Genomic DNA, 21,593 nt, shown 5'->3' on the forward strand with positions numbered 1-21,593 from the left:
TTTGTAATACTGTAAGTCAGTACCCAGTGGACAGTAGACGCATTTGCAAACATGGCTTTCACACATAGGTCATCGAGGCTTAGGTAGCATTAGCATCTGTTTTGGCCGTTTTCTCTTGATGCAGAGCGTTTTTAGACGGTGGTGGAGTGAGAGAGGGATGAGGGAAGGGATAGAAAAGGGAGAGAGGGACGGCCAATGGCAATAAACAGAAAAGGCTTTTGTCAAATCAACTAATGACGTTGGTGTTTTAAAGGCCTGGCTACTGGGCATTACAGTGCCCTCTTTAGCAAGGGGGGGGGCAACAATCCATCAGTCATATAGTATAAACATCTGCTCTGACTGCAGCGTGAGTGAATGTACACCGATCAGCCACAAGATTACTACCACCTCGTGCCGCCACAAGCTCTGACCGTTCAGGATCTGGACTCCACAAGACCTCTGTGGTATCAGGCACCAGTACGTTAGCAGCAGAGCCTTTCAGTCATTACGTTGTGAGGTGGGCGGGACCTCCATGGATTGCATCAATGAGCCTTGGGTGTCCATGACCCTGTCGTCGTTGTCCTTTCCTGGAGCACCAGAAAACCCCACAAGACTTGCCTGATGACAAATGACCCAAATGCACGTAAGGTTTGTTTAGAGGTGGTTTTAGCTGAGCTCCTCTTCTGCAGATAAGAGGTCTGGTATGTACAGTAACCCGTATTCCCATCACTAGCAGAGTCTGGAGGTGATGAGCTGCTCTCCAGTATCAACACCACCGTATTCTCCTGACGTCACCATCATGTTTATTGCTTTTGCTAGTAGACTGGGTGTATGTAAACTTGGTGGATGTAAATACACTGTATGGACGAAAGTATTTGGACACCTGCTTCTTTCAAAATCATGGGGATTTAAAAATAATAATAAAAAAGTTATTCTTGTCTTTACTGTCTAAGGAAGGCTCTCTACTAGATTGTGGAGCCCCACCTCATCCTCAACTTCTTCCAAAAGAATTGGATGGAGCACCAGCCACTGTTCCCAAGAACACAGTTCTTCCACTGCTCCACAGCTCAATGCTGGGAGGCTTTTTACCCCTCTAGCCCACGCATGGCATTAGGTATGATGCCAAAAGGCTGATGTATATCTGCTCCAGAGAGTCCTATTCTATTGGCAATACATCTCTACAGGGACCAGACCAGCTATTGGTATGAAAATTCTCTGATGGGAAAAGGAGAAAGTGACCCAGAGCACGTTTTACAGAGGACACAGCGCAAACGTGTACGTCCAAGCAAGCTGAGATCACTCTGTGACCCTCATTCACTTCACTGCTGTTCTCTTTAATTACGCTCAAGAGGATTATATACACTCTGTGTGTGTGTGTGTGTGTGTGTGTGTGTGTGTGTGTGTGTGTGTGTGAGAGAGAGAGAGAGAGAGAGAGAGAGAGAGATGGAGAGCCCTTGATAGAGCAACTAGTTTATGTGCCTGTGCATATGTGTGTGTCAAAAGGAGTGTGGTGGTAATGCACTGTGGGTATGCATGATTTTTGTGTGTGTGTGTGTGTGTGTGTGTGTGTGTGTGTGTGTGTGATTAGAGGCCTGTTTTAAAGCTTCGCTACATTACGTGAGTTAACAGCAGAAAGAGTTAAGAAGCTTTGTGCCATCTGATAGGAGGAACTGCCTCTCTCTCTCTCTCTCTCTCTGTCTCTCTCTCTCTCTCTCTCTCTCACCCTGTATGTGTGTCTCGGTCTAAAGTCATAACAATGGCAGAGCTTGTCAAGAACCAAAATGCTCTATATGTGTGGAGCCTGAAGCAAAGGCCAGCACATCGTCACTGTCGTCAAGTGTTGTATGTCCAAATTGTCACCTTTACAGGACAAGTAAACACACTCCTAACTTCCAATGGAAGTCAATGAAAAAAGGATTGGATTTTTAATCCAAGTCATTTTGGAGCATTTCTATTGGTCCATTCATCATGACACATTCTAAAGAACAACTGCCAGATTCGAGTTATGTCAAAATGTGAAAAGACCAAAACAACTGACACATTGGGGTTTTCTAATTTGCATAAGGGCCAGATATTCTGATATACTCAGACTCTTACCCCAGAGACTAAAGACTCCACTCAGACTCTCATCCCAGAGACTCAAGACTCCACTCAGACTCTAACCCCAGAGACTCAAGACTCCACTCAGACTCTCATCCCAGAGACTGAAGACTCCACTCAGACTCTCATCCCAGAGACTCAAGACTCCACTCAGACTCTAACCCCAGAGACTCAAGACTCCACTCAGACTCTCATCCCAGAGACTGAAGACTCCACTCAGACTCTCATCCCAGAGACTCAAGAGTCAACTCAGACTATAACCCCAGAGACTCAAGACTCCACTCAGACTCTCATCCCAGAGACTCAAGACTCCACTCAGACTCTAACCCCAGAGACTGAAGACTCCCCTCAGAGTCTCACTCCAGAGACTCAAGACTCCATTGAGACTCTCACTCCAGAGACTCAAGACTCCATTCAGACTCTAACCCCAGAGACTGAAGACACCATTCAGACTCTTACCCCAGAGACTCCAGGCTCCATTCAGACTCTTACCCCAGAGACTCAAGAGTCAACTCAGACTCTCAGCCCAGAGACTGAAGACTCCACTCAGACTCTCATCCCAGAGACTCAAGAGTCAACTCAGACTCTCACCCCAGAGACTCAAGACTCCATTCAGACTCTCACCCCAGAGACGCAAGACTCCATTCAGACTCTCACCCCAGAGACTCAAGACTCCATTCAGACTCTCACCCCAGAGACTCAAGACTTCCCTCAGACTCTCACCCCAGAGACTCAAGACTTCCCTCAGACTCTCACCCCAGAGACTCAAGACTCCCCTCAGACTCTCACCCCAGAGACTCAAGACTCCCCTCAGACTCACACCCCAGAGACTCAAGACTCCCCTCAGACTCACCCCAGAGACTCAAGACTCCATTCAGACTCTCACCCCAGAGACTCAAGACTCCCCTCAGACTCTCACCCCAGAGACTCAAGACTCCCCTCAGACTCACACCCCAGAGACTCAAGACTCCCCTCAGACTCACACCCCAGAGACTCAAGACTCCCCTCAGACTCACACCCCAGAGACTCAAGACTCCACTTAGACTCACACCCCAGAGACTCAAGACTCCACTCAGACTCTCAGCCCAGAGCCTTGAGACAGAGATTCAAGATTCCTCTGGGACTTTGACCCCAGAGAATCGAGACGTGACTCAGACTTGCATTAAACTTGTGTACTTGGGTTTAGCCCTAGGGAACGGGCGATTCCTTGACCAGTGCCCTAAACAGTGGACTAGGATGCTCTTTGAAACACCCAATACCACCCAACATCTTTCTGCCTCACAGCTCTGATGCACAACTAAAGACGCAAGCTTTTATCACTGAACATGTCTCGGTTGATTGACTACATTTGGGGTAAGTGGGTCATTTTGGTGAATTAGTCTTTTAAGGATATTAATAGAGTAATACTTAAACATGTATCTTACACTTCAACACATTCCTACCCTTCCTTTCTTAATTTCTCTCTCTCTCTCTCTCTCTCTCCCACACACACACACACACACACACAGGCTCACTCTGTTTGCTTGCATGGGATTAAGAAGGATAGAAAGGGATTACTTTCCTCTGTTCCAGGGGAACTCTCTCACACTCTATAGTAGAATATCAGCCTATCAGCCTCAGAGCATCCACACCAGCTCCACCAGGGTCTTACTCCACCCTCACCACCGCAGTACTACAGCACTTTCCCCAGCTCTGAACCCTATTCTTGACCAGAGTGGATAAACGTGGAGCAGAAGACGACCAGAGAGAGAGAGAGAGAGGTGAGAGCTGACGATTTGCTGCTTAAGCACCTCTGTGTAAAAGCGGATGGCTTAGCCAGCTAGTTAACCATCGATCAGTAAAGGAGCCTGTTATTAATGGCTACCATTAAACCCAGCGAGTCTGCATGGCAACACTTTTTTTTTTTTATTCAGATTCAGCTTCGAGTTGTTCTCTTGTAGCTAAATATAATAATAATAATAATAATAATAATAATAATAATATTAATAATAAAGTCAGCATTGTAGCTGAATAGACATTAGCAGACGCATTTACCGAATAACATTAACAAAATAATTGTGTCGTTTTATTTGAATTAAAGTTTTGTATTTTATTATGATATTTATTCATGAACGTCACTCCCAGCTCGTCGAAACAGGTGGAGACGTTGTGTCGAAAGTGCAGATTCCAAACTTTCAGACGACAGCGCGCTTTACACAGATCCAAACTAATGTGGAAGGCGCGCTCAGCGTTGTGTTTATCAGCGAATATGGATATTTTATTATCTTTAAATATGAATATATAAAAAGGTTTTGTGTTTTATTGTAAGAATAAAAACTATTTTACTTGTTCAGCTACAACCTTTAGCTACATTTTATCGAACGGAATGGAAAAAGCCGAAAGTGCAAATTCAAATTTATCAACACAGAATGTAAACAAAGTGTAAATATTAGGTAAATAAATATACAATTAATTATTAATCCTAATTATGGAGCTACGTAATAATTTTCAGATGGAAACAATTCTGTAAAACCAATTATATATATATATATATATATATATATATATATATATATATATATATATATATAAATAATTATAAATAAAAATGTTTTAAAAATAATATTTTTGGCTATATTGTAGTATTACATAATAGTGTTTACATAATTAGCATTTATTTGCAGTTTTTACTTATTATTAGTATATATTATTATCCTTATTTGTTTACATGCCTTTATTATGTTTTTATGCACCTCTTATTGTATTCTCTTATTGTATACTATTATTACTATTACTATTATTATGATTATTGTTGTAGGAATGTTCAATTTTTATTTTTATTTTTTTAGTCACGTCTTTACCTAATGTTTGGACTTGGAGAAGGAGTTGAATAAATACAAATGTATTATTATTTATTTATTTAGATTATTATTATTATTATTATTATTATTATTATTACATGGTAATATGTGTTTTTTGAAGCAGTGCAGTAGTGTTTCAGAAATTCTGGTGCCTGCAAACTGCTGTTGTCTACAATCACAAGTCAGAACTCAAAACTCAACTCACTACTATTTTGTGGTGGCTAATTGCCTTGGATGGAGTAACACTAGCCCAAAATATACCACTTCTGAAAAATCCAGCTCAAGACCAGCCTTTGCTGGTAGCTGGTTTCAGATGGTCCAAGTGTCTTTGATGGTCAAGGTGCTTGAGAAACTGGTCATCCAGGTGAAAACATACCTTATGCTGGTAACTGGTTAACTGTCTTCAACCTCTCATGTTTTCATTGGAATCTGGTGGGCTAGCTTGTGTATCAAAGGTGGTAGTGAACACACACACACACACGCATGGCTAATCAAGCTGACCATACTCGTTGACCAGTTTGGCCAAATTGGCCATACCGCTGAACCAGTGTGGTCAGGCCAGGCATGCTTGCCATTAGGCTTGTTTTGGTCGTCCAGCATGGTCAAGCTGGTCATGATGGTCAACCGGCTTGTCATACTGGTTGACTAGCTTGTCAGGTTGGTGAAATGAAAACATACTTTATGCTGGTCAGTAGCTATGCTGGTCAACCAGCTTGTCCGAGTTGACCTGGCCAGGTTGTTTTTTTTACTTGTCTAACCATTTAAGCTACATAAGCTTCGCTGCAAGGTCTCAACTGGTGTCTCTCCATAAATACCAAGCAGTTACAGGATGTTCCACTGATTTTGTGTGTTTCTGCCAGTCTAATCAGAAGATGTTCAGGTTGGCCACAACAAACCGTTTACCATTAAATTAGCAATGCTAGCTGCTTCTCACTGTAATCATTCATTAATTCCACCATAGATGATTACAGTGTGGGCTGTTTAGGTCTGTAATCTGAAAGCAGTCTTATGTGTGCTATAATCAGTAATGTGGGCTGTTGTCTGTAGGTGTGGATGAGAGGGTCTTCAGTGAGGAATCACACGGACTCCAGAGTGGCTGTGTACATGATCCTGTGCTATGAGGCCAGCCATGGAAACTGGACTGGATGTGGGAGAAAGTGGTAAGAGCTTTGTCATGAAACTACAGGCTTCATAATCAGTTATAACTCATAACACCAGCTATTCAGCTACTGTTTATTATGATTTAGTGGAGTGGACAGGATATGTATCATAATACTGGAGTTATGATTCAGTGTGCTGCGATACATTGCAATACTGTTAGCAAGGCGATATATCACATTTTTTTAAATATTAGGTATACTGTAAAGATCTGAGAAAAGAGAGCTTTATCATTTATGCTATATTTGCATTTAAACTATTCAATAAAAATTGATACTGTGTTGGAGAATTGATACAGCATGGCAAAACATAATATTGTGATACTTTAATACCTCAATATTTCCAAACACCTCTAGTATTTAGTAGTTATAAGAGTGTTCCAGCATAGAGATTCAAGCCTAGGTTATAATAAGGTGAAATATATTGTTGACTGTGTGTATGTATATATGTATGTTTGTATATATATATATATATATATGTGTGTGTGTGTGTGTGTATGTGTGGTACAGACTTGATGCAAATCTTGTCTCATGTGGTGGAGGAGGTGAGGGACTCTGTTGGGCAGGACATAAACGGTGCTGAGCTGCTGTACGACCTGCTCAACGCTCCATGGCTGCAGTCGTTACTGAAGGTCAGTGCAGCAGACCGTGTAATACAGTCACATCATTAATCTGCGTCTGCGAGTTGGTAAACACTGTCTCTGTGCCCCTCCTCTACGCAGGTGTATGAGTGTCTGCAGCAGTACCTGAAGAGATCTACCATGCCATACCTCTCATACGCCTCGGGGCTCTCACTCGAGGTTAAGAATGTTCACTTTTATTTATTTATTAATTCATTCATTTATTTATTTAATGATCTAAGCTCCCCCCAAAAAAGAGGGCATTGTGCGAGGACGATCGTGGGGTGTGTGACAGGATTCACTGATTGAGAAGAGGTGGTACAGTGCAGTGAATGTCTTGTATGATGTGTGGAAAATGGGTGGCAAAGCAGATGTTAATGATTGGCAAATAGGAGTGATTGCATTAGGGCGTGCCAAAGGCTACAGTGTGAAGGAAGTAGCTGAATCTGCAGGTGTATGGAAGCGTACGGTCATACAGGTCTACCAGCAGTGGCAGATATTCTAGTCTACAGAAGTTCTTATCAGAACTATGGTTGAAGGACAAAACTGATGGACAGGGACGGGGGCTGGCGTGTTTCCCGAATTGTCAATGACAGTGCAGTTCTTCTAGAAGCAGTTCTTACCTGGAAGCGAAGCGATTTTCCTTCACAAGCCATGAAGCCCACCGGCTACAATTCTGATGAGGATTTCCTGGAGACTGGGTTTGTTCTCAGTATGTAGTGGTCAGTACCAAAAGTGCTCCAAGGAAGTACAACTGGTGAACTGGTGACATGGTCATGGGCACCTAAGGTTCATTCATGTGATCCATGGAGGCTCCACCTCACAACTTACGGGACTTAAAGGATCTGCTGCTAATGTATCCTTGTGCCAGATACATTCTTCACCTTCAGAGGTCTTGTGGAGTCCATGCCTCGAATGGTCAGATCTGTTGTGGTGGCACAAGGGGGACCTGTTCAATATTAGGCAGTACATCAGTATACATTTCAGACCTTGACATAATACTGTAAATAATGGCGATATTCCCGTTATTTGTCAGTGGTCATAATGTTTTGGCTCATTGGTGTACATGAATAAGAATCTTAAGGCTCTTTTTTTGTTCTTTACATGCTCTGTGTTTTTAATTCTTTGCCAGATTCTGTCAGACTTAAGGGCACTGCCATACCCTTCACACGAGGCCAGAGAGCTCTACGCCCTTCTAACAGAGCCCCACCTGCAGGTAATAAGCAGTAACAAATAGCATCATCATTGCTACACTGTTCAGTATGTTATTGTGGACTTGCATGGAGAGGTTATCTGATGGTGTAAGAACTCTGTGTACAGGCTCTGCTCTCTGCCCATGATGTGGTGGGACTAAAAGACTATGAGCCCATTCTGCCACCCCTTCCTGAAGACCTTCCTGTAGATGAGGAGGCCATGAGGATTGTCTGCCTGGTCAAGAACAAGCAGCCTCTGGTGAGTAGCATCTTAATGAATTTTAAAGAAGTAAGGATTTCCAGTTTCTCGGACCAAGATTAAGCCTAATCCTAGACTAAAAATGCATTTCATGCTCTGAGTGGCTCAGCGGTCTAATGTGCTACCACTATGGTCCGGGAGTCGCTTGTTCGAATCCCGAGCCATGTTGCTTTGCCATCAGTGGACGGAGTCTGGGACTGAGTCCTCTGAGTTAATGTGTAGGCCCACACTTCACTTCCTCATCAATTTGATGCCTATTGCTAAAACTCTTAAAAGTGTTGATGAACATATGTTTTGGGGGCTTTTTATTTATCCTGGGGACACCTCCTCTCGGTGAGTACCCTATGCATAAATCTCTAGTTGCCTATTGTGGATAACTTTGACTCTTGTGTCTTCTGAAGAAGAGACGTGTAGGTAGGGGCATCCGTAGCCACTGGGACACCCTGCGCCAAAGATTCATCCCAGCCCAAAGAGCTCAATCTGTGGGTATTTCCACCAAAAAGCATGATGGTGCCCCTCTGAAATTGACAAACAACCCTGCAGAAGTGCCTTCTTCCCCTAACCATGTCCCACTGAGGCCTCAACTTTACTCCAAAAATGCTGCCTACTGCAAACTCTGTGAAAACAGTGCGTTTGGGAACCCGAGCCTCAGTTGCTCTGCTCCTTGTGTCTGTAGTCCCATGGTCATTGGTAAGTAATGAAGTTTGGGTGAGATCATCTGCTTTGAGTATTGGATTGGTGTTATTGCAAGACGTCCTACCTAATTATCCCTCCGCATGTTTCTTCTCCTTTGTTCTGTTCCGTCCTTTGTTCTTTTTGCTCTGGAGACGACAATATGGACAGCATGGACACTGAGGATGACCCTGACATGACGAAACCCTTACTGTCAGTCCATCCACATTATACTCTTACTCCTTATACCCGTATCTCACACTCTTACCTAACTCCCTGTTGCTGCCCCCCCTCAACTGGCCCTCCTGTCCAACCCAGGATGGCTCGCTACTCTCGCACTGCTCCCCCCAGCCCCATGCACCTCCATCGGTTAGTGGAAGCCATGGAAAACCCTCCAGTAGAGCTGGCCAAGCAGGAGAGCCTGGATGAGTTGCGCAGCACGGTGCAGCAGGCGGCTAGTCGTATGGAGCGCAGCTCACAGGACGTCCAGGTCTTGGGCCAGAGAATGGCCGACGCAACTGAGCGCATGTCCGAGAGCGTACAGGAGAATGCTCATGCGCTGGCCTTGCTGGCCCAAGTGGTGGAGAAGCTGCAGGGGCTGGTCACTGCTAGTAGTGCAGCTTCAGTGCCACCAGCAGCAACAGCAGTACATGGAGAAGAAGCTTGTAAAGAGTCTACAGATGGGATTGCTCGCATTATTCAGATCTCCACTCAGTCTGGAAATGCACCACGGACAGTAATAGCACATGGAGCAGAAGCTGCAAATCCATGTGGCAGTTCATCTGGTAGAGCAAAACTGCAGGCGCTCGTTGCAGGTACCAGTACAGCTTCAGCACCACGGACAGCAGCAGTGAAGTTTATGGAAACTTCTGAAGAAACTATGGATGAAAAAGCTTGCTACACTGAAATGTCCACCTGGGGTAGAAATACGAATCCATGTTCCAAGGCCAATGCATCGCCCAGTGTGCATCCTTCTAGAGCTATCTCCACTAAGGTCTGTGCTAGCCCGGTCTATTCTACTCCTACTCATCATTCCCGTTGCCCCTCCTGCTCTTCCTCCTCCTCTTCCTCTTCCTCAAGCTCCATTAGCATTCCTCTAGAGCAAGCAGTGGCCTCTCGAGGGAGACTGTCCGAGAAGGCATCACCCAAAGGTGTAGTCAAGACGGCCGTATCTCCAAGAAGACGAGAGCACAGACAGTGCGCAGTACTGAATGGCCTGGAGGAATCCAGCTCCTCCCAAAACCTGAGGGACAGCTGCACTGGAATAGGATGTCTCTCCAACCAGAAGAAAAAGAAGAAGAAAAAGAAGAAATGAGGTGTTTTCTGTTTCCATCATTTCGTCATTGTTTCAGATTCACCCGTCGTCTTTTTCACCCCATCATTACTTTATTTATTACGTTTGAAAGGATCTGCTCCTCATCATCATCTTCATTGCCACCCTCATCGTCATTTGCTTGTCTTTGAGCACCACTTTTCACCACCTGTCCTCATTCTTGCAACTTCATTGATTTGTTAATCATGTGTCTGCAGCTCTGAGTGGCTCAGCAGTCTAATGCGCTACCACTGTGGCCCGGGGTCACAAGTTCAAATCCCAAGCATGCTGCTTTGCCATCAGTGTCCGGAGTCTGAGTGAGCACAATTGACTTCGCATGTATTGGAGGAGACATGTGTTAAGTTTTTACCCTTCTAGTGTCGGGAGCATTGCTAGTGCTAGGAGGAGCTACAAAAGGGGTGGGTTAATTGGCAGTACTAAACTGGGAGAAAAAAGGAAAGAAAATAAATAAATTAAATAATAAATAAATTAAAACAAAATCATGTGTATACCGCTGGTTAACGTCATTTCTTGCTTCCATTTCCATCTCAAAGTTTTCAGACTCTGATCTCCATTTTGCTTTATTTAGTTTTTGTGTCCACTCTGTTTCTTAGGGTGCAACTATAAGGAGAGATGAAACGACAGGGGAGATCTATGTGGCTCGAGTTATTCATGGAGGACTGGCTGACCGAAGCGGTGAGCTCCATCCCACCCTCTCAATCACTACGTTGATTTTTGCAGAATGGGCCATTTATACATGACCCCTGTAAGGACATACACATAAAATAATAATAAATAATATATATATATATTTTTTTTGTTTTATAGTATATATTCTGAATGTATGACATTTGATACAACTGATATTTACACATGTCCTATATTTAAGGGTCAATTTGCATTTATCTGTAAATAATCTGTAAATAATATAGTTTTTACTTCTATTATTTATATTGAGTATATAGTGGTAATTTATCTATATTTTGCATTTGAGTATCTTGCTATCCCTTTGCTGCTGTGACACTATGAATTTCCCCACTGTGGGACTAATAAAGGGTTATCTTATTTATATATTTTATCAACTCCACTTACCATATAGGAGCAGTCTGTAGTTCTAAAATTCCAGACTCTAGTCCATCTGTTTCTCTCCATACTTTGTTATCTTCCTTTCACCCTGTTCTTTAGTGGTTGGGACCCCACAGGACCACCACAGAGGAGGTAGTATTTAGGTGGTGCGTCATTCCCAGCACTACAGTGACACTGCCTGACATGGTGGCGGTGTGTTTGCATTCATTGTGCTGATATGAAAAGAGTTTATCCTGCCTTTGTTGGAGTGACTGTCTCTACTGTCCAGAGAAGAAGGCTTTCTACTAGATTTTGAAGCATTTCTGTGAGGATTTGATTGCATTCGGTGACAAGAGTTAGTTATTAAGGTCAGGATGTTGGATGATCTCCACCCCACCTCATCTCCTACTCCCCAACTCCCCAAAGTACTGGATGGAGCACCATCCATCATTCAACAGAACACAGCACCAATGCTCCACAGCTCAATGCTCAGAGTGCTTTATAGGCTTCTAGCCTTGGCATTTGGCATGGTGCCACTGGGTTCATGTTTGTCTGCTCCAGAGAGTCATTTTCTACTGGCAGTGTTGCACATCTGTGTCAGCAGTGGGTGCAGCTTGAAGTGGCTGAATGCGTTCATTAGAAGGGGTCCATAGACATTTGGACAGATAGCATATGTACAGCCTGGTAGAGTTAAAATGCATGCTGATTCTGACGTCTGGCTTTAAACTCCCTGGGCTCATGTGAGGAGGATGCCAAGGGTGAATTTCGTACATGGCTTATGTACAGTATTCAGTACAGTTTACAGAACCAAACAGTTTAAAATTAATGTGTTTCCATGCTGCAGGCCTCTTGCACGCAGGGGATAAACTGGTGGAGGTGAACGGCCAGCCGGTGTTTGGACTGGAACCGGAGCAGATAATACAAATACTGGTCAGAACATTCATTACAATCAGACCTTTCAGTTTAATGTGAAAAGCACTGGTTCTGGTGTGTGTAGTCTGATACGTTGCATTCGCCCCCCAACAGGCTAATTCTCATGGAACTGTGATGTTTAAAGTGGTCCCGATCACGGACAGGCCTGTCAACAACCAAACCATGGTTTGTTTACCTACATCAGCTACAGACTTGGGTGCCCAGCTCCTGGCCTCTTTATTAGAACCCTCTGCCTTATAGGGTCTCGTAGCTGGTGTACTGTTAGAAACTGTATTCATCTGTTCAAGCACAGTTTGGGTCTAGACCTCCAGTAGTATTTTTGTTTGGCAGACCACTCTGAACCTAGCAGTAGCCATGTGTAGCCTGTGCAGTGATTCTGTCTCTCTCTCTCAGCTGTACGTACGAACCCTGACGGACTACAGCCCCCAGCAGGATCCAGCCATCCCCTGTGCAGACGCCGGCATGGCCTTCAGGAAGGGAGACCTGCTGGAGATTGTGGACCAGACAGATGCTCTGTGGTGGCAGGCAAAGAAACTGCCTTGTAGCTCCGCCTGCGCTGGCCTCATCCCCTCCGCCTCCCTGCTCAAGAGGTCAGCGAAGGGCTTAAGGGTTAAGGCGTAAAGCTGTGATTGCAAATGCCACGAATGAGTCAGTAAAGTCAGTAACAGGGCCTGACTGACATAGCTGATGCAGCTAAAAACATACAGACAACAAATGACAATAATATCAGCTCAGATCATTCTATGTGGCCTGAAATGAAGTAGTTTAATAGTTACTTTTAGTTATTAGTGCTTTACTGACTAATACGCCGCAAAACAGAAATGCATAAGGTCTAAAATATCAGATAACTATATGGCAGATGGCTGCCACTTGAATGGAGAATAGCAGCATTATTTTTAGGTTTATCTTTGCCACTCCTCACATCTTCAGTTTTGGTGTTGTTTATTCTGTTGCAGAAAGCAGCGGGAATTCTGGTGGTCACAACCTTACCAGCCTCATACTTGCATCAAAACCTGTGAGTACAGTTTATGTGTACATATGTGTACATATCACCAGAATATGAGTTCAGGGTTCTTTTAGTGCTGAGAAGAATAATAGGAAGAAAAGACCTATAGGAGTCAGAAGATTAGCACAGTGCAGGCCTGCTTTTCTGCAGGTTACATTTAAATACATGTGCATCACCATTTATTCAGTGTGGGAATAAATGGATTTAAAATCCTTTAATTAAAATCTTTGGATTTAAAATCACTGGAATATTTGTGATCATGCAAGCACTGTAGCTATATTATAATAATAAGATAAAGAACTATAATAACTAACATTAACACAGTACAGAATGTGGTGGTTTTCTATCACTGTGTCCATTAAAACATCTCCAAAGCTCTCCTCATGGGAGTGTAGTGCTATTTATAGTTTTCATCCATGCCTGGTTTGGTAAATCATGGCTTAATGATGTTTAATCAGGTGTTATTATTAGGTATTATTAATTATTAATTATTGCTTTGCATGTAGTTATCCTTAGATGTAATAAGTCACGGAGCATAAGGGGTCTTTGACTTCATGTCATATGTAACTGTACAACTTGCAATGTTCATGCAGGTTGTCTAATCTTTAAATATAAACCTACGTTTTGAACACAAGCAGCAGGCAGGGGGCGATATTTTCACTCTACCTTCTCTAGAATTAGTACTAAGGATGAGTCAAGCCTGTGTGCAGTCTTTGCAGTGTTACTGTGGAACCATACCATAGCAGTACTTAGCCCGTTCTCTGATATGTAGCAGAGTCTGGCAGTGATGTATTAACAACACCAACAAGTGCTTATTGCATTTTGCCATGGCACAGCCATGTGGGCTGGTTTATGCAAATGTCGGATACTGTAAATGTTGCAGAACAGTTTGGGGGTTTTGGAATTGGCCCGTTTTACAGCTCTTTTTTGGTTTGTCAATGGCTACAGTCAGTAGTAGAAGTGTGTGTGCGTTTGTGTGTGATATTGAAATTGCTCAGCCTATCCTTTACTAATATTGCAGCATGAAGCACCATAATCTAACACTGATGTGATTATTCCTTTGCCTTTGTGCTAATCTGAAGTGAGCACAGTGGATGAAGGTGAGGAACACTCCCTGATGGTGCTGTAGCAATCATTTTAAAAAAGCCTCTTGTTTTCGTCCAGCTTAACGTCTCTAACCCGTCCTCCACTCTCCAATCTCTCTTTTCTTCAGAGGACGACATACTGGCGATAGATGTGACGTTCATAGAAGCAGGTACGTTTGGACTGGGTTGTGTAAGCAAGTGATCGATCATGGCTGTGTATTCGTATGTTGGCATGTTCTCAGTGCTCTGTTAATGAAATATGTTTTTCTCACAGACGAGGAAGCTTTTGAATCTGGTAGGTAAGTCCTTCCTTTTTAGAGTAGACTGATAAACCACTGTGAGGTTCAGGCTTAATTAATATGATTTGAAATTGTGAGACTTTTAAAGCAATATTATGTAGCATATTTTTTGTCTAGCTGGCTAAGAGTGGTTCACTGTTCACTGAGGGTCGCTGGTTTGAATCCCGGGTCATGCTGCTTGCCATCAGCAGTCGGAGTCAGAGAGAGCACAATTGGCCTTGCTCTCTTAGGGCTGGGCTGGTGGCACTTCCTCCCTACTTCACTCCCAGTGTGACGCATCACGTGTGTCTGAGGAGACATGCGCTAGTCTTTACCCTCCTAGTGCTCGGGCCATTGGTAGTGATTGGGTAATTGACCTCCTTTGACTTGTAATATCTCGATCATTAGTGATCCTAACTCAGCACACTATCTGCACTATGTAACTTTGGTGAAGCGGGCCCCACCGTATTTCTAAAAAAGGGCAACTAAGTCTTATTCATCTTGTGCCCCACTCTTCCCTTCTGCACATCATCTTGACCACCTTTCTTCTCTTGTTCTGCATGGTGACTGAGAAGAAGAACTTAGGGAGGGTGAGTGCACTGACCATTCTGTCATCATGAGATTTTCCACATTTTTTGATTTTCATCTTAGTTTGTCTCTGTTTTTCAGAGGAGAATGAGTTCAGCGCCACCATTGAGGGAATCTATCTAGGTGAGTGGCTATCCAAGTTTCCAATCCACAATTCATGCAATCCAGTCTTTAGTATTTTTTTCAGAAGGTCAGGAATGTTTACTGAATGCAATCAAATCCTCACAGCAATGCACCAAAATCATGTAAAAAATATTTCCTGGACAATAGAGACAGTTACTATTTTTAATACCCTTGATTTCAGAAGAAACAACGAATGAGCAGGTGTCCCAATACTTTTGTCCATATAGTGTATTATTATATATATTTTTATCTGTATGTTTTCAGCAGATATCAATAACATACTTGTCATGTCATGTCAGTCAGGCCCTGTTACTGACTTAGTCAAAAAAAGATGAATGAGCAGGTGTCCCAATACTTTTGTCTACAAACGGACCCCCTTGACAGTGGTGTGTGTGTTTCTCAGCCGGGTTTAGGCGCAGCCTGCGTCTATGCCGTCGACGGAGGATCCAAAGTGGAGTCTCTGGCCTGTCCTGCTCCCTCCGCTGCCCGAGCAGCTGCTATAGCGCCCTGGCCAACCCCTACGAGGAGGTGGTGCGTTACCAGCGCCACCCAGAGGACACACACCGCCTCATCGCTCTGCTGGGTGAGTCATTGTACTATACAGTACCTTTTTCTGGCTGCGTGCATTTCTACTGCCTGGAGAAGCAGGTTTCGTCTGTCAGAGTAAGGCTTTTGCAGTTGCCTGCACTGAGAAAAAGCAGTGCTCAGGACTGTGTTACTGTCTTAGGCCCATCTGGAGTTGGTGTGAATGAGTTGCGCAGGAGGCTGATTGAGATCAACCCGAAAACCTACCAGGGAGCCACACCACGTCAGTGCAGATACACACTCATGCTTTCTGATCTTCTAGTTGTGTTGGGTCCTGCACTGGGATTTTTTTGTACTTTGCTGTTTTTTTTTCCCCGTCAGACACCACAAGGCCTCCTAAGAGTCATGAAGAGCCTGGTCGGGAATATCACTTCATCAGCAGAGATCGGTTTGAGAACATGGTCTACAGTCAATGGTAACTCATCTAGCTCATCTATGGTGCAGTATGGCAAGCCGTTCTGGCCTAAAATGACAGCAGCGATACCAGTCAAGACCTTTTGTGTTTTTAATGATTATGCATATATGTGCATGCATAAACATGCAAGACATCAGTGTACAAAATAGTGAAGTCCAATAGCCCTTTTAACACATTTCAGTTGCTTATATAGCCCAATAGAGTTAGGTCTGTACTCTCTAAAACACATATGAATGGACCTCAGACATTAATGCTTATAGCCACTAATACACCTATTCCAAATATATATAAATATATATATATATATATATATATATATATATATACAGTGAGTCCAAGAAGTATTTGATCCCTTGCTGATTTTCTTCGTTGGCCCACTAATAAAGACATGATCATTCTATACTTTTAATGGTAGATGTATTCTTACATGGAGAGACAGAATATTAAAAAGAAAATCCAGAAAATAAATCTAAGGAATATATATTAATTGATTTGTATTTCATGGAGTGAAATAAGTATTTGATCCCTTAGTATTCATTAGCAGTTCTGGCTTTTACAGACCAGTTAGACACTCCCAATCAACTTGTTACCTGACCTGAAGCCACCTGTTCTCACTAATCACTTGTGTGAAAAACACCTGTCCACAGAATCAGACAGATCACACAGATTTCAAGTCTCCAACATGGGTAAAACCAAAGAGCTGTCACAGGACCTCAGAGTCAGAATTGTTGACCTTCACAAAGCTGGAATGGGCTACAAAAAGATTAGTAAGGTGTTGGATGTGAAAGTAACAACTATTGGTGCAATTATCAGAAAGTTTAAAGAGTATAACATGACAATCAACAGACCTCGGCCCGGTGCTCCAAAGAAGATTTCGCCTCGTGGGGTGGCAATGATGCTGAGAACAGTCAGAAATCGTCCTGCAACCACTCGGCAGGAGTTAGCAAATGACCTGAAGGCAGCTGGGACCACAGTTTGCAAGGAAACAATTGGCAACACTTTGCGCAACAATGGATTCACATCCTGCAGTGCCCGAAAGGTACCCCTGCTGAAGAGAGCACATGTGGAGGCGCGCCTCAAGTATGCCAATGATCATTTGAAAGATGAACCAAGTTATTGGGAGAAGGTTTTGTGGTCAGACGAGACCAAAATTGAACTTTTTGGCCTCAACTCCACCCGCCATGTGTGGAGGAAGAAAAATGCTGCCTATGACCCCAAGAACACTGTGCCCACCGTCAAGCATGGAGGTGGAAGCATAATGTTTTGGGGGTGTTTCTCTGCCAAGGGTACAGGGCTACTTCACCGCATCACTGGGAAGATGGATGGAGCCATGTACCGCACAATCCTGAGGGACAACCTCCTCCCCTCTGCCAGGGATCTGAAAATGGGCCGTGGTTGGGTCTTCCAACATGATAACGACCCTAAACATACAGCAAAGGCAACAAAGGATTGGCTCAAGAAAAATCACATTAAGGTCATGGAGTGGCCCAGCCAGTCGCCAGACCTCAATCCGATCGAAAATCTATGGAGGGAGCTGAAGGTCAGAGTTGCCAAGCGACAGCCCACCAACCTTCATGATTTAGAGAGGATCTGCAAAGAAGAGTGGGCCAAAATTCCCCCTGGTGTGTGTGCTAAACTTGTGGTTAACTACAACAAACGTCTCACCGCTGTGCTTGCAAACAAAGGCTTTGCCACTAAGTATTGAGTGTGTTTGGCAAGAGGGATCAAATACTTATTTTCCTCATTGAAATACAAATTAATTAAAATATATTCTTTAAAATTATATTCTGGATTTTTGTCTTGATATTCTGTCTCTCCATGTTAGAATATATCTACCATTAAAAGTGCAGAAGGATAGTGTCTTTATTAGTGGGCAAACAAAGAAAATCAGCAAGGGATCAAATACTTCTTGGACTCACTGTATATATATATATATATAGTCCCAATATGAAGAGCTTTGGGTCTAGAGGGATTGGTATAGATAATATGTCCTGCATACAGTCTCTCACTGCTTCCCAGAACGTTTTTTAATTGGGTAAACCGCCAAAGACAGTGGAAAAGCACCCCTTTTTCCTGTCTGCACTTGATACATGCATCAGGTATAGCGTTATTATTGATATATCTACGTTTGCAGAAGCCAATTACTGTCACACAAGACCAGGATGGAAGGTTTATTAGTGAACAGAGCAGGATTGCACAGGCAAACAAGGGCAGAACCTCCAAACCGTAGAGAAAAAAACAGGCCATGATAAAACAGACATTATACTCTTTGAATTAGTGAGAATTGACAACAAGACATCACACCTCAGTCAAGGTGCGGCTCTTAAAGTACCACAGCTCACGACTAAGTAAAAACAGGTGTTAGCAAGGCAAACCTGAGGTGGTTGCGATCTCCTCAGGCAGAGAGATGGAACACCACTGCCATTCATGTCAGTTATACTGTAGAAATCTAAGACGTGTAGGTCCTATCTCCATGCCTCTAGCCTCTTTATGGATGACTCTGAAAACTCCTATTAGAAGGTTATATATCTTGGAGATGATGCCTCTTCCCAAGCAATCTATAGCCATTCATTTCTTTTTATGGACAAGGGAGGGATTTTCTTAGTCAGGATGGTTTTACTAGTCATAATTTCAGTTACAGATTTTTACCCTGCAATTCTGACCTCGTTAAAAAGTCTAGTCTTAGATATCGGTCATATGATTTTGTCAAAATCTGAATTTGTAGATATCTACCATTATATTTAAGAGATCTGCACATAACTACAGTGGACAGAATGAATCTACGGGTAGGTGTATCTGGACACTGGACTGTGTGACCTTAAAAAGGCATTACTTTTTAAAACTCTGACGTCCGAGTTTCTCTGGAACAGTGCATTTCACTTTAATTAGGCACAAATAAAAAAAAAGTGGTGAAAAAATCCCATTAAGATGATTTCACTCTGTATATTTTTTACAGTGAAGTCGAGAGTTGTAGGATTATCTCTTATTTACATAGTTATTATTTATGATGTTCCAGTATTATTATTTTTCCTCAGTATACAATATAATGGACAGTACAACTAGACTACAGATCAGATCTACAGCTCTGTACACGGACTGATTTGACCTTTTTTCTACAATGTACCGAGGGGTCACTGAGTGGTCACTTTGATGTGTGTTTATTTCCTCAGTTTTGTGGAGTATGGAGAGCACAGAGGCCACTTTTATGGCACCAGTGTAGACGCAGTGAAGGACGTCCTGGCTGCCGGGAAGATCTGTGTCATAGACATTGAACCTTACGTGAGCTCTTTTTAACCTGTTTCTGAAATACCGCTGTCGTTACCAGCGCAGACCTCTAATCTTCTCACACTGTAGTTTTAGTTCAGTTTCAGCTGAAAATGAACATGTAGTCTTGTGTGCTTCTGTAGTTTAGAGAGCAGGAGATGCTAGGCTAATGTTGCTAATAAACACTAGACTTAGATTGTCTCCGGTTTTTCTCTTCTCTGCAGGCCATCGACTCAGTACGGACTCATGAGCTGAGAGCGTACATCATCTATATAAAACCTCCTCCTATAGAGCAGATGAAGCGAACGCGGGTCAACTCCCAGCTCATCACCAGTTACTACACCACCCGACCCTTTAAGGTCAGTCCTTCTTTCTGTGTGTCTATCCCTCACCCCTCTCTCTCTCATCTCTCTTTATGTCTCTTACTCTCCTCACCTCTCTCTCTCTATCCCTCTCACTCTCTTCACCTCCTTTTCTCTCTCTCTCTCTTTCTCTTTCTCTCGTCCTTTCTGACTGCCACTCTCTCTCTTTATATCCCTCACTCTCCTCACCTCTCTCTCTATCCCTCTCACTCTCTTCGCCTCCTTTTCTCTCTTTATCTCTCTCTCTTTCTGTCTTTCTCTCTTTGTATCCCTCTCTCTCTCTATCTATACTCTATACCTCCTTTTCTCTCTTCTTCTCTCTCTGTCTCTCTCTCTTTTTCTGTCTCTCTCTCTTTATATCCCTCTCTCCTCACCTCTTTATCTCTCCATCTCTTTCTTCACCTCTCCCTCTTTATGTCCCTCACTCTCCTCACCCCTCTCTCTCCTCCTTTCTGTCTCTCGCTCTCTTGTCTTTCTGTCTGTCTCTCTCTCTTTGTATCCCTCACTCTCATCACCTCTCTCTCTATCCCTCTCACTCTATTCACCTCCTTTTCTCTCTTCTTCTCTCTCTTTACATCCCTCACTCTCCTCACCCCTCTCTCTCTCTTCACCTCCTTTTCTCTCTTCTTCTCTCTCTTTACATCCCTCACTCTCCTCACCCCTCTCTCTCTCTTCACCTCCTTTTCTCTCTTCTTCTCTCTGTCTCTCTCTCTCTCTCCCTTCTTATATCCCTCACTCTCCTCACCTCTCTCTCTCTCTCTCTCTCTCTTTCTGTCTGTCTCTCTCTTTGTTTCTGTCTCTCTCTTTCTGTCTTTCTTTCTATCCCTCACTGCCTTCACTTTTTTTCCTTCATCCCTTCTATCTCTCGCTCTTTCCCTTTTTTCTATCCTTCACTCGCTTTACCTTTTTCTTTCTCTTTCTGTCCCTCACTGTCTTCACCTCTAAGTTCTTTATTTACCTTTTATTCTTTAATCCTTCTCTTTTTCATTCCTGATCTCTTCCCATCACCCCCCCCTCTCTCTCTCTCTCTGTCTCTCAGGATGAGGATTATCAGGAGATAGAGGACGCAGGCCGGCGGATGGAGCAGCACTTCAGTCAGTTCTTCGATTATGTGATCGTGAACGATGGCCTGCAGGCCTCCTGTGTGCAGCTGTTGACCGCCGTCAGGAGAGCGCAGGACGAGCCACAGTGGGTTCCTGCCTCGTGGATCAGACCAACCGACCGGTTCTGAGGATGGATAAAGGATGGCTGAAAGCTGCTAATGGGCAGTGTTATGTTATGTTACACAAGGGGCACATCCTCAGGCCGGGGGCAGTGTCCCCTCTGCTCTGACACAACTGAGCCACTGCATCCAAACAGCCCAGCCCTCTAAAGAGGGGAATGAGGAGATGTTTAGAGCAGGAAAGCACACTGTGCAGGGCTGAGCATGTTCAGATACGATCCCAGATGTGAACAACATTTATTTAATAAAATCAACTCTCTGAACTATTTACAAAGTGTGGTTTTTTGTGTTCTGTTAAACTTGGATTCAGCACAAAATAGATCTGTAAACCTAAGCCTATAATCCCCCTATCCTTAAAATAGTTCTGTGAAGAGTGCTAACTAACAAATCATTAAATTTTGCTCTGAAAACCCCAAAGTCTACTATAAATCGACCAGGAGTTGGTTTTTGAGGTGCGCATATATCCGTGTCTTTACGGTACAATCCTACGCTGCGCAAATACAAGGAGCAATGCGACAGTGCGGTAAACGCCTGG

The 21,593-nt window shown here is 43.4% G+C and overlaps 1 protein-coding gene across 3 annotated transcripts; it reads left to right on the plus strand.

The window, feature by feature from the left end:
• Positions 1-3,630: 3,630 nt before the first annotated feature.
• LOC140559862 (MAGUK p55 subfamily member 4-like) lies at positions 3,631-21,285 on the plus strand. Of its 3 annotated transcripts, XM_072683553.1 has the most exons (22): positions 3,634-3,839; positions 5,967-6,079; positions 6,587-6,708; positions 6,799-6,876; positions 7,829-7,912; positions 8,017-8,148; positions 10,747-10,828; positions 12,042-12,127; positions 12,224-12,295; positions 12,524-12,720; positions 13,087-13,145; positions 14,219-14,236; positions 14,350-14,391; positions 14,496-14,516; positions 15,075-15,089; positions 15,169-15,210; positions 15,614-15,793; positions 15,938-16,018; positions 16,117-16,210; positions 19,381-19,489; positions 19,699-19,833; positions 20,876-21,285. In XM_072683553.1, the coding sequence occupies exons 2-22, from the start codon at positions 6,037-6,039 to the stop codon at positions 21,065-21,067; spliced, it is 1,884 nt and encodes a 627-aa protein (XP_072539654.1). In that variant the 5' UTR covers positions 3,634-3,839; positions 5,967-6,036; the 3' UTR covers positions 21,068-21,285. The 3 variants fall into 3 exon arrangements, with proteins under 3 accessions (XP_072539653.1, XP_072539656.1, XP_072539654.1); XM_072683552.1 differs by lacking the exons at positions 12,042-12,127; positions 12,224-12,295; positions 12,524-12,720; ... (10 more) ...; positions 19,699-19,833; positions 20,876-21,285 and adding exons at positions 8,550-8,838; positions 8,976-10,136 and having other exon boundaries at positions 3,631-3,839; positions 10,747-10,819; XM_072683555.1 differs by lacking the exons at positions 12,042-12,127; positions 12,224-12,295; positions 12,524-12,720; ... (10 more) ...; positions 19,699-19,833; positions 20,876-21,285 and adding exons at positions 8,550-8,838; positions 8,976-10,136 and having other exon boundaries at positions 3,631-3,839; positions 6,622-6,708; positions 10,747-10,819.
• The last annotated feature ends 308 nt before the right edge of the window (positions 21,286-21,593 follow it).

Source organism: Salminus brasiliensis, chromosome 7 (assembly GCF_030463535.1).
Source record: "Salminus brasiliensis chromosome 7, fSalBra1.hap2, whole genome shotgun sequence".
Lineage (NCBI taxonomy): Eukaryota > Metazoa > Chordata > Actinopteri > Characiformes > Bryconidae > Salminus > Salminus brasiliensis.